Raw genomic sequence first — 13,623 nt, forward strand, 5'->3', positions numbered from 1 at the left:
TGTCACGAGGCTCTGCCATGGTCATGACTTGGGCATGTTTTTGACATGTGGAAGAAAACTGGAGGACCCGCACAGCCTGATTTGAAGCTACGGCATCTTAACCATTCTGACTTAAGATTTCATCTAACAATTCAATTTCAAAGGTAAACATGCAAAAATATAACTGTTTTGCTTCATAGCTAAGATATAGAGTAATTGAAAATCGACAGTAACCACCACAAGAAAGAAGCATGACCACTGTGCCATTAGTAACTCATTTATTGAACATCCTTGCTCATTTGTAGCTTTTACTGAAAACTGAAAACGTGACTTAATGAGATACATTTGTAACCAAAGCTTCAATTTGTTCTTTTGTCTCATCAAGTACATCCAATAGAAGGACGAACAATGGGATGATTGTTAACAAACACGCTTCACAATGATGAAATTAATCCTGGTAAAACTGTATGACTGTTGACAGAGTATTGATCATTGCCAAATGTTCAACTGTGTGCACTGGCTTACTGCGAATTGGTACACTGAAAAAAAATTAGTTTTACGTTTGATAGCATGCATTGTTTGTCCCCCCACCCCCTTTTTTTTTGTTGTTCCCTTTTTCAGTGTGGACTGGGCGTCTCGCTAATTGGTGCACCTGCCTCCCTTACACACCTGCGAGTCTTCTGCTCATCAGCCAGTTGCAGCATAAAAGCCAGCCTGAACAACCACCCGTTGCCAGTTTGTCAGCGATTCCTTCCTGCTGCACTCGCTTCTGCCCAGCCGTTACGCCCCTGTGCCCTGCTCCCCTTGAATTGGTCGTTTTTGTTCAACCATTCGATTCCTGCTGCCACTTTGACCTATCACACTCCTAGCTAATAAATCCTTCTCAGTTCGTTGTTTCTGTGTGTGGGTCCTATGCTCTTTTCCCACAAAGCCTAACAACGTTTTTTAACAGGACAGAGGAAGCATGCACATGTGACATGCTGAAACTGTGCGGGAAGATGGCTGTGTGGGTGAGGGTGGGGGGAGGGCCTGAACAAGATAATTTACTCTGTTGTGGCCTGGCTACCCCGTTGACATGCCAGCCTTGAAGTACAGATAGCCGTCATACTGGATATGGCAAGTTCCAGTCAAAATTGGAGCACTTCAAGGCCAAACAGGAGATGAAATCGACTGTTAGGGTAGCTGCGTTTAAACGTGATTGTTTGGGGGCAGTAGATTTCGGTGGCCAACGGTGCCCAAACTGTGTGGATTGCACAAGGACCTTGCAGCGCATGTCACACTTTTGAGGAGTTTATCTGATTGACAATGTGAGTGCCTAAATTGAATATACTGTCATCGTTTGAAACGTCTGCGATAAACCAATTTTACACATCAATGACTTCATGCAATTTATCTGGCTCAACTTCCATACACCCCTCCGTGAGTCGTCACCTTACCGTGGTGGAGGGGTTTGTGTGTCCCAATGATCCTAGAAGCTAAGTTGTCTGGGGCTTTATGCCCCTGGCAGGGTCACCCATGGCAAACAGGTTCTAGGTGAGGGGCCAGACAAAGCACGGCTCAAAAGACCCCAATGATGATAAAAATAAATGGATCTAGGTTTCCCTTGCCCGGACGCGGGTCACCGGGGCCCCCCTCTGGAGCCAGGCCTGGAGGTGGGGCTCGTTGGCAGGCGCCTGGTGGCCGGGCTTACACCCATGGGGCCCGGCCGGGCACAGCCCGAAGAGGCAACGTGGGTCCCCCTTCCCATGGGCTCACCACCCATGAGAGGGGCCAAAGGGGTCGGGTGCAATGTGAGCTGGGCGGCAGCCCAAGGCGGGGTCCCTGGCGGTCCGATCCTCGGCTGCAGCAGCTAGCTCTTGGGACATGGAATGTCACCTCTCTGGCAGGGAAGGAGCCCGAGCTGGTGTGTGAGGCAGATAATTTCCGACTGGATATAGTCGGACTTGCCTCCACACACAGCCTGGGTTCTGGTACCAGTTCTCTCGAGAGGGGTTGGACTCTCTTCCACTCTGGAGTTGCTCACGGTGAGAGGCGCAGAGCAGGTGTGGGCATACTCATTGCCCCCCGGCTCAGTGCCTGTACACTGGGGTTCACACCGGTAGACGAGAGGGTTGCCTCCCTCCGCCTTCGGGTGGGTGGACGGGTCCTGACTGTTGTTTGTGCATATGCACCAAACAGCAGCTCAGCATACCCACCCTTTTTGGAGTCCTTGGAGGGTGTGCTGGAGAGTACTCCTGCTGGGGACTCCATTGTTCTGCTGGGGGACTTCAATGCTCACGTGGGCAATGACAGTGATACCTGGAGGGGCGTGATTGGGAGGAACGTCCCCCCCGATCAAAACCCGAGTGGTGTTTTGTTATTGGACTTCTGTGCTCGTCACGGATTGTCCATAACGAACACCTTGTTCAAACATAAGGGTGTCCATATGTGCACTTGGCACCAGGAAACCCTAGGCCGCAGTTCGATGATCGACTTTGTAGTTGTATCATCGGATTTGCGGCCGCATGTTCTGGACACTCGGGTGAAGAGAGGGGCGGAGCTGTCAACTGATCACCACCTGGTGGTGAGTAGGCTCCGATGGTGGGGGAAGATGCCGGTCCGTCCTGGCAGACCCAAACGTATAGTGAGGGTTTGTTGGGAGCGTCTGGCGGAATCCCCTGTCAGAAGGAGTTTCAACTCCCACCTCCGACAGAGCTTTTCCCATGTTCCGGGGGAGACGGGGGACATTGAGTCCGAGTGGACCATGTTCCGTGCCTCTATTGTTGAGGTGGCCAATCTGAGTTGTGGCCGTAAGGTGGTTGGTGCCTGTCGTGGCGGCAATCCCCGTACTCGCTGGTGGACACCAGCAGTAAGGGGTGCCGTCAAGCTGAAGAAGGAGTCCTATCGAGCCTTTATGGCCTGTGGGACCCCAGAGGCAGCTGACGGGTATCGAATGGCCAAGCGGACCGCGGCTTCGGTGGTCGCCGAGGCAAAAACCCGAGCGTGGGAAGAGTTCGGTGAGGCCATGGAAGCCGACTTCCGGACGGCTTCGATGAAATTCTGGTCCACCATCCGACGTCTCAGGAGGGGGAAGCAGTGCACCACTAACACTGTGTACAGTGGGGATGGGGCGCTGCTGACTTCGACTCGGGACGTTGTGAACCGGTGGGCAGAGTACTTCGAAGACCTCCTCAACTCCACCAACACGCCTTCCTTGGAGGAAGCAGAGCCTGGGGACTCTGAGGTGGGCTCTCCTATCTCTGTGGTTGAAGTCACCGATGTGGTTAAAAAGCTCCTCGGTGGCAAGGCCCCAGGGGTGGATGAGATCCGCCCGGAGTTCCTCAAGGCTCTGGATGTTGTGCGGCTGTCCTGGTTGACACGCCTCTGCAACATCGCGTGGTCAACAGGGAGAGTGCCTCTGGATTGGCAGACCGGGGTGGTAGTCCCTCTTTTTAAAAAGGGGGACCGGAGGGTGTGTTCCAACTACAGAGGGATCACACTCCTCAGCCTCCCTGGTAAGGTCTATTCAGGGGTGCTGGAGAGGAGGGTCCGTCAGGAAGTCGAGCCTCAGATTGAGGAGGAGCAGTGTGGTTTTCGTCCCGGCCGTGGAACAGTGGACCAGCTCTACACCCTTAGCAGGGTCCTTGAGGGTATGTGGGAATTCGCCCAACCAGTCTACATGTGTTTTGTGGACTTGGAGAAGGCGTTTGACCGTGTCCCTCGGGGAGTTCTGTGGGGGGTGCTTCGTGGATATGGGGTACTGAACCCCCTGATACGGGCTGTTCGGTCACTATACCACCGATGTCAGAGTTTGGTTCGCATTGCCGGCAGTAAGTCGGAATCGTTTCCAGTGGGGGTAGGACTCCGCCAAGGCTGCCCTTTGTCGCCGATTCTGTTCATAACCTTTATGGACAGAATTTCTAGGCGCAGCCGAAGCGTTGAGGGGGTCCGTTTTGGGGGCCTCAGTATTACATCCCTGCTTTTTGCAGATGATGTGGTGCTGTTGGCTCCTTCAAACGGGGCTCTCCAACTCTCACTGGAGCGTTTCGCAGCCGAGTGTGAAGCGGTTGGGATGAAAATCAGCACCTCCAAATCTGAAACCATGGTCCTCAGTCGGAAAAGGGTGGAGTGCCCCCTCCGGGTCGGGGAGGAGATCTTACCCCAAGTGGAGGAGTTCAATTATCTTGGGGTCTTGTTCACGAGTGGGGGTAGGAGGGAGCGGGAGATCGACAGGCGCATCGGTGCAGCGTCTGCTGTGATGCGGACGTTGTATCGGTCTGTCGTGGTGAAGAAGGAGCTGAGCCAAAGGGCGAAGCTCTCAATTTACCGGTCGATCTACGTCCCAACCCTCACCTATGGTCACGAGCTATGGGTCATGACCGAAAGAACGACATCACGGATACAAGCGGCTGAAATGAGTTTTCTCCGCAGGGTGTCCGGGCTCTCCCTTAGAGATAAGGTGAGAAGCTCAGTCATCCGGGAGGGGCTCAGAGTCGAGCCGCTTCTCCACATCGAGAGGAGCCAGATGAGGTGGCTTGGGCATCTGATTCGGATGCCTCCTGAGCGCCTAGCCCGGTGAGGTGTTCCGGTCATGTCCCACCGGGAGGAGACCCCGAGGAAGACCCAGGACACGCTGGAGAGACTATGTCACCCAGCTTGCCTGGGAACGACTCGGGATCCCCCGGGGAGAGCTGGAAGAAGTAGCTAGGGAGAGGGAAGTCTGGGCTTCCCTGCTAAAGCTGTTGCTCCCGCGACCCGGCCCCGGATAAGCGGTAGATGATGGATGGATGGATGGATGGATGAACTTCCATACAGTATATTTTAAGGTATTTCTTTCAGAATTCTTCCTTTTAAATGTCATTATTTTATTTTTGTTCCTTTCAATGTGACTCAGCTGGGTGCTAGTGCAGCGCCCTTGCACACACGATTGACGAGCTGCCACCCAAATATTGCGTTGTTATACGGTATGCTCTCCTTATTCTATGTCCTGGATTATCACTGCCTGAATCAAGATGGATGATTTCCCCTCTAATTGAACAACTCGGATGTCTATGCTTATCTCAACCCCTATCATTGAAGGACGGATACCCTTTTTGTTTCCAGCAGATTGGAACTGAAGGTGCTAGAGCATGGGTGTCCAAAGTCGGTCCTCAAGGGCCGCTATCCTGCCTGTTTTCCAGCTCTCCAAGGAGCAACGCACCTGATTCAAATCATCAGGATCGTTCTAAGGCTGCTTCAGAGCTGGCTGAGGAGCAGCTCATCTGAATCAAGTGTGTTGCAGCTGGGAGAGATGGAAAACAGGCAGGACAGTGGCCCTCCAGGCCCGCAGCTGGACATGCCTGTGCTAGAGCTTCTTGACAAGATGTCTGACAAGCCTCTGGAGTTCTTGTGCTCGAAGGCTGGTGGTCATGAGCACCTGCTCATGGTTTGCTTGCTCATTACTGTCATAATCTGTCACGGCCATGTTGGTGATCAGCGAGAGACCCAAGACACGCAAGCCACAATGACGTGCCACCGTTACCTCTGGGACTGTGCTCATACCTAAAAAACAGAAGTAAAGAGGCAAATCGAAAGACAGCTTTTACTACATGTGATCGATCTATTATTGTTCTCTTAAATTTGGGTGTTGCTGTTGAAATGTCCATTGTAATTTCCAGGTCTCTAGTGTGTTCTCGACACTGGTCAAAAAGTTTGGAACTGTCCTGCGCTGTGGTGGGGTTTGAATCTGTATATGTTACTCTATGCATATACAGTAACGGCTGGTTCGCCGCCCTCCGGGCGGCTCATCAGCTAGTTCCTGCGGAAGGCTGGTAAGGTGGTGGTTTGCCGCCCTCCGGGCGGGTCATCAGCTAGTTCCTACGGAAGGCTGGTAAGGTGGGCCTTCGGCCCACAAAAGTGTTGTTGCTTGGTTCAACTTTTTGTTCATCTTCATTGCTTATCGCGAAAATAAAGAGATGTTTAGCTCTACTAAATAACTAACAATTTCATTGCAATGCTTGTGGATAGACAACATTTTTTCGCTAAGATGCCCGCGCGATCGTAGTGAGCCATTGCCTGAGCGGCGCAGCGGCGCGGTGAAGTAGGTACGTTTTGAAAAGGGACAGACGGAAGGACAGACCGCGTGCGGGACGACGCGCAATATATATATATAGATGAGAATCATGAAACAGAAGGCCATAAGGTCATACAACGAGGGATTCATTTCAAATTTTGGCCTCCACCACAGAGATTGTTTTCATCAATGTGGTTCCGTCCATGCATACTGTTAATGAGAATGTAAAGGAGGTGATGTCCAAAAGGTATCCTCCCCCAGATATTCGGCTGACCACATGATCACATTTTACAACTACAATATGCTGTCTTGTAGAATGTATTTTCTCTGTACAAAACCATTCACTGTGTGCAGTTATGTGACCTAAATTATTTTAAGGAACACCACATGGCAGCTAAATCCTCATTTTCTGTTTACCAAACAGAAGAGGAATAATCGGACTTCATTTCGAATGCATGAAAAAAATACTACTAATAGTCTAAGTGAGCCTTAGATTTGTTTCGAAAAGTGTAACATTTCTTTCTTGAGCAGAGCATGAAGAACCTGTCCTCACCAACAGCATCCGCTCCAAATTTACGTAGGACGTTGCATTCTGCGATGGTCTCATAATTTGGTCCAGCCACCATACAGTAAACCCCTTCCTGCAGGAAGTTGCCGCATTTCTGTTCATGTGCTGTCTCGATGGCCAAAGCCCTCAGGTTCCGGTCATAGGCATCTGACATGCAAGGGAAGCGCACTCCGAACCTGAGGATGAGGCATTTGGATGAGAGTATACACATTAAATTTCATCGAGTACAATTCACATTAAAAAAAAGACCATATTTAGTCGCAGATTAAACAGAGTAAAAATTGGAGAGTAAAATATTCAGAGTAAATTTTACACAGAAACAAACTTAACTTAAAATTATATTCATTTGGGAAAAAAAACTATTTTTTGCACTCAGAAATTCTCAAAAATTCACTCAGAAATTCAAAATCAGAAAGAAGTGTTTAAGTAAATGTCACTTGCGTAGTAATAGTTATACTGTATTTATACACAGAGAGAGGCTGTACAGATGAGATGAGATAAGATAAAATAAGGAAAGATAAGATAAAGTGAGGTAAGCAGTCATTCCAAAGTAAAAAGGAAATTGCACTCTCTTATTTGGTCTACCTGAAAAGAAAACTCCTATCCCTGGTGTCCTTATCAGGAAACAAGATTTTGAGGTGTCATAATTATAAGGTTATTGAACCAAAAACATTATGGCACGAATTTCAAGGAAGCGGCAGGTTTTGTAATTTTCTTCAGCTATGCCATAATTTTATGATAAATTTTACACTTGAAAAGTGTTTTATAATGTGATGCAGGATGACCAAAACAGCAGGGATGCAGGAGAAGCGGGGTGTACTGAACAAAATATATGAACCAAAAAACTTCAAGGGACATACTAGAAAAAAAAAACTCAATAACACAAACAAAGTCCTGAAAACTCCAAGAACCCAAAGTAACAAAAAACCCATGACAGTAGCACAAAAACCTGATCAAGAGTGGTCGGCGTTGCAGTGCTTTGAACAGAAAAGAGCTAATGACATGATGACCAACAAGTGCGACGATGGAGGAGAAGCCCTCCAGTGCCACCTTTTGCTCACAAACAGAACCGAACCATGACAAAAAGAGGAAACTAGCGAGTACAACGAAGAGTGTGTGGATATTTCAGAGGGTCCTGGCAACCGTTTCCCCAATCATCGACTGCATTTGTACATTTCGCTGACAACGACTCTCCATACTTTGATTTTTAGCCACATGTACAGATGAAACACAATGTTGACAACATTCACGATACGTACTGTAGTGGTACAACTTGGCAGCATCTGGCTGGATCTTGCTTGATACACAGAAACTACTTTTTGTTGTGAAACGATACAACATGGCTTTGTTGATTGACAGGAGATGTGAGTCAATATCTTTTTCGTCAATGGACGCTAGAGCTTCTTGTTTGCTTTCAAACTTAGCTTGTAGCAGACATGTGCACATTTTCAGCATGATGTCTTTGATCCAGTAGTTAAAGGACACTTTGATTCGCTCCTCTTTTATCCATAACTGCTTCAAACAACAAAGTGTATGCAGAAAAAGTGGTTACTATTGCACGACTGTCTGCGTCTTATATGCTGTGTTGTATTATTTTGTCGTTTTATGATAACTGTTTTGAGGGCACCCAGAACGGATCCTCTCACTCTTGTGGTTGAGAGGAAAGAAATTTCAAGTTCAAGTTCAAATTTAAGTCAACTTGTGCTCTATGTGCAACGTAGAGCACAAGTGAAATTTCTTTCCATTTCAAATGTCGTCAGTGCTGTATGCTGCACATAGAGCACATTTGACAATAAAGTAGACTTGAACTTGAACTTGATTGGCTGTGTTACATCTGCAACCTTGAAATGCTCTTCTTCACCTGCAAATCAAATTCCGAAATGCAGCAAAACCAGTTGCCCACTACCAGTCACTCATGGAAACTATTTACTGAAACCTGCGCACGGCGAGACAGTTGCATTTGGTCACGTCATTCTCTGTTGGGCGGGCCTTAAAAATATGACAAACTGCATCTTGCATTGGATACCGTGCCTTACCTGTCATCATTGCGTCCAACCAGTGGGCTCTCTCCACCAAACCCCGGCAAGTTGATATGATCCTTAATGACCATAATATCCCCCACTTTGTAGTTGCCATTGAGTCCACCTGCTGCATTCGTGACAATCAGAGTTTCCACACCCAGCAGGAAGAAGACTCGCACGGGGTACGTCACCTACAGCCACAAATATTGTGCATGATAAATTCAGATATTATTTTACTAACAATATATTCAGTATTTTCAATGACGTTGTATTCTTTGATCAATGTCATACGACGATGAGTCATGGGGCTTGGACAAATGGATGTGCGTGGGAACACTGAGGGCTACAATAAATATCTATCTTTTTAAAAGTATATTCAAGGAGGATGAGGAATCCCCGGTTACAATATTGTCGTCATTGTGTAACACCAAAGGGGATTGTTATTTCCGCCTACGAGGTTTCTGTTTCTGTCTTACGTGTACCGATGCGGGATTGAAACTTTGTAACTGATTTACACGTAATTATGTGCAGTTATAGTGCACGGGTCAACAAAAACTCAACAGTTTGGTTTAGACGAGGATAAATCTTCACTAATGTCAATTATCAATGTGTGTCAATGTTAAGCCAGAACTCATGCACAACTGCTTTCACCCCTCATTGTTCCTTTGTGGATGGAAAACCCTTGACTGGATGTTAAATATTCATTGTGTGTTCTTGTTAATGGTTTCTCATTGGAATATGTTTAGTTGGCTATGTCCGATTACCCATGTCACAAAAAATGGGACAAAGACCAAAATCTGTCTAAAGTCCTAACTGGTTACAAAAAGCAATCATCGTAAATTTTACCTCCGTTTACTGTATATATGAAACTGGGTTTTATGATATCATTGACTTTATGCGGAAAGTCACATCACAGCTCGTATAAAGACAAAACTGTAATACAATCTTGACAATATGACAAAGGTCAATCCAATGCTAACACAGATGTAAACCATCCACTTAAGTGCAGCTGATCATTCAGCACACACAGAAAATTTGAAGTGAAAGCGTGCTGGTGAAACCCCAACCAAACACAGCAGTTTGTCAAATGAATGTTCTTACAGTGTGCAGGCTGTAACCTTCGTAGAAGTGGAATCGACCCTGCATGCAGACACACTCCCGGCCCTGCAGTTTCCCGAAAACCAGTTGACCGGCATGGCCTGCCACTAAACAGTGCACAAACAAACACCCACTTGATTTTCCTCAGACACATTTCTGCAAAAAAAATGTACAATGAAAAGAACACAAATGTTACCCGTGCTAGTTGGGAAACCCGGGATTTCCTTATAAGGGAAAACAATTTGGTCTTCAAGCAAGTCAGCCAGAGCACCCAGGCCTGATCCACAAATGATGGCTACTCTGGGTCTCTGCTTGGTCTGGACCAGCAGCCAGTCGGCTGTCTCTTTGTAGTCATCATACCTGGATCTTAAAGTCGAAGGAAATCGGACTGATTATTATCAAAGGACATATTGTTTGAGGACCAGTATCATCTCAAAACTTAGCATCGGATGTCATGTCAACCTCTAGTAATCCTGTGTCATCTTAACCCTCGTAGTGCACCGCTTGCGATAAATGTAAAATGATGTCTTTGAATCAAAGGCAAAGGCATTCAAAAAAACACGAGAGAGCTGAAACTTATGGAGGGGTTCTAAAATGGCCTTAATTTCATGACGTCACTGGCTGATAATTCTCAGGCATTGCAGCAATAATAAAAAAATGTTTTGAAACCTTAATCTTCACAATTTACATATTTTGCACCATAGAAACCCATTATAATTAATATTTTTGAATGCATCGTAAACCTAATGTGTATACATGCATTTCACGCGATTTTTACGTCAATCGCTTTGTTTTTGCTTGGACAGACGTAAGCATGCCACATTGTTGGGTTGAGGTCATTCCAATTTTGCAACCTTTGGTGGCGTCAGAGGATCGCAAATGAGTTTGCCTTTTTGCAGGAGGCTTCAAACCAATGCATATTACATGAACACTTCCGGTCGGGATTGTTAGTGGGGCTTGGTTGGGACCTCCAGACACAATTTTTTTTCCCTTTTGCAAAAAATAAAGAATAAAAAAATCCCAAAGAACTAATAAAAAGTATATATGTATGGTAGCACAGAAGACTCTGAACATTTTGAGTGAAAAAAAACCGAATGTTTTTATAACACAAAATACATCATTACAAAAATTGTAAAATGCGTAACTTAAGGCCTTTTTAATTTGGAGCACACAAGGGTTAAACCTACATTCTCAATATCCATCCATTCATTCATTTTGGAATTCACTTTTCCTCACAAGGGTCGCCGGCGCGCTGGAGCCTATCCAAGCTGTCTTTTGGGCAAGAGATGGGGCACATCTTGAACTGGTTGCTAGCCAATCGCACATGGATGAACAACGATACGCTGTAAGAATGATGATGCAATCACCAAGTCGGGATGACCTTGGACCCTCTGTTTCAACAGCGTTTCCAAGAGGGCCTTTGCATTGCCCGAGATAGAGAGTTTGATGATTTGAAAACATTTTCCATTTCATTTTAAGTATCTTTTGCGACACATAGGAGTGATTAAAGAGGCCGTCATTTGCAAAGGTTGCCCTTCACATTTAACTGATGTGTTAATGGCAGCATTGGACACACTCTACACCGAATGACTGCAGCTGCATTCATTTTAAATGTCAGTATTTCCTTTTGGTGATTCATAAACTCCGGGAACTAATGTAAGTAGCTATGCTCATCATTTGCTGTGAATTCTAAACTGCATCATCAGTGTGTCCTTACATGTGTGCAATTTCTCTTGTAGTGTTCACTTTGCCAGCGGGTCAATCGTTCATGAAACAGAGATTATTAACCGTGGCTCAAGGTTAATAGACATGAGATGCTTTGCTTGTTTGCTCGAGAAATTATTCGTCAGCAGTTACACATTCAAACAGAAGACGAGCCAACATGAGTAACCAAAAACAAGAAAAGCACTTGAAATGCAAGATTTTTCTTCTGCAATCGTTTCTCTGAGGACAAGAAAATATTTTGTAGGCCAAGGTTACCCTAACTTTTTGACTCATTACCCATATATGACACTATAACAAAAGTTATTTATTTCCAAGACAATTATATTAAAATGTGTGCGTGAATGTGTGTGCGTGTGTGTGTGTGTGTGTGTGTGTGTGTGTGTGTGTGTGTGTGTGTGCGTGTGTGTGTGTGTGTGTGTGTGCGCGCACGTGTTTCAATACCTGCAGGTATATCAGCTTTGTGTTGAATTAAACAAGCCCCGACTTCACACAGGGTTATCAAGAGGAAAAAAATAAATCAATGACACAACAGAAATGATGCCATCAGAGTAGACTTTTTTTCATTCATGATTTTCACTGTGTTCAGTTGAAATGGCACTCAATCTTAAATCAATGCAACCCTGCAACTCAGATTGGAAAAAGACATTAACCCATTTCATCCCAAATTTTTCCCAGAAATTTAAAAGTCAAAATTAGGTGTCATTGGTAGTCCTTTTAATTAATCAGTCATTAAAAAAAAGAGAGTCCTGCAAATAAAATCATTGTTGTCCTTCACAATGGGTGGGATTAAATGGGTTAATTGTATCATTGTTACATAAATACAATGATTTTCATACATCCACTTTCATCCACTGTAGAAACAGAGAAACACGTTTGGAACGGAACAGTCGTGTGACGTCATGGCTGGGGGCGGGCCTGGAACTCTCCGTGGTGCTACCAGCGATCCTGGTAGCGGCCTCTGAGGCACGGCTCGGCCAATTTATGAAGATATCAGTGGAAAGTCAAGATTAACCTGTTTCAATACACGAAAGGGCATCATTTGCGAGTAATTCGGCTTTGTTGTACTGCCTGTTGGGACAGGGTCGTTGCCCTCTTTGTTCCTTGGCGAAAAATGTCAGACTTGATTAACGTAGCATTAACGTGATAAGCTCACGATTTGCATCATGTGTTGTAAATGCAATCGGTTATTGGTAGTAGAGGTGATCAATTGATTGGATGACTAAAGTGCACTTTATAATTTACGCAACTCACGTCTCCTACCTGCACGACACGGACAGGGAAGACGACGGCGACGCCATGTCCTCCTGGTGTGCGGGACGAATAGGTGGACGAGATGCTGTTTGGGTCGTTTTTTTTAAACAGTTATGCCGAGTTTCACTCCCAGACCACTAAGCGGGGTAAATATAAGACGGACGGCGGTGAACGTTGTGACGCCATCGGACACGGGGTAAAGGGGCGGGGAAAAGCACTCCCACGGGGCCGAAGGTGAGATCCAATTTGCTGCTAGACTGGACGGCTCACTGAAGCACAGAGGTGGCAAAATAATGCACACTCTGATCTCATTAAATATAAGTACAGATTTTGCAAAGCAATAAACTGAATATGATACAAGATTAAATTGTAAATTTCCCCATTGTGGGACGAATAAAGGATATCTTATCTTAAGAAGAAGTGATGATTCATCGCCTTTATTTAAGTAAAAGTAAAACAGTCGGGACAGAAGGTGACATTTTTAACATTTGTTTCTCAAATTTTGAGATCTTTTGGCAATGGGTGTTCAAAACTGCCACGCAAACTTGCTGTAAGTGTTTGGTGTTAAATGACATGGAAAATGCCCATGCATCACAAACAGAAAATGCATGACTTACTCTCAAACTTAAGGAGTAAACTGTTACAATTCACTCATAGTCCAAGTTAATTGTAAGATTAATTCAATCAAGGCGGTGAATGACTGGTTAGCACATCGCCTTTGCAGTGCAGAGATGCGAGGTTCAATTTTGGCGCCAGCCCTTCTATATCGAGTGTGCATGTCCTCCTTGTGCCTATGCGGGTTTTCTCAGGGTATTCCAGTTTCCTCTCACATTCCAAGAACATGGCAGGTTAATGGAAACATGTTAAGGAAACATGTTAAATTGTTCCGAGGTGTGAGTGTGAGCACAAATGGTTGTTCGACTATGTGTGCCCTGCGATCGGCTGCCAAC

The 13,623-nt window shown here is 45.8% G+C and overlaps 1 protein-coding gene across 1 annotated transcript; it reads right to left on the reverse strand.

The window, feature by feature from the left end:
• Positions 1-4,777: 4,777 nt before the first annotated feature.
• Positions 4,778-12,858, reverse strand: pnp6 (purine nucleoside phosphorylase 6). Its single transcript, XM_052061020.1, has 6 exons — positions 12,683-12,858; positions 9,894-10,063; positions 9,701-9,804; positions 8,615-8,790; positions 6,564-6,754; positions 4,778-5,499 (listed from the first exon to the last, which is right to left on the reverse strand). The coding sequence occupies exons 1-6, from the start codon at positions 12,718-12,720 to the stop codon at positions 5,303-5,305; spliced, it is 876 nt and encodes a 291-aa protein (XP_051916980.1). The 5' UTR covers positions 12,721-12,858; the 3' UTR covers positions 4,778-5,302.
• Between the last annotated feature and the right edge of the window lie 765 nt (positions 12,859-13,623).

Source organism: Hippocampus zosterae, chromosome 3, assembly GCF_025434085.1.
Source record: "Hippocampus zosterae strain Florida chromosome 3, ASM2543408v3, whole genome shotgun sequence".
Lineage (NCBI taxonomy): Eukaryota > Metazoa > Chordata > Actinopteri > Syngnathiformes > Syngnathidae > Hippocampus > Hippocampus zosterae.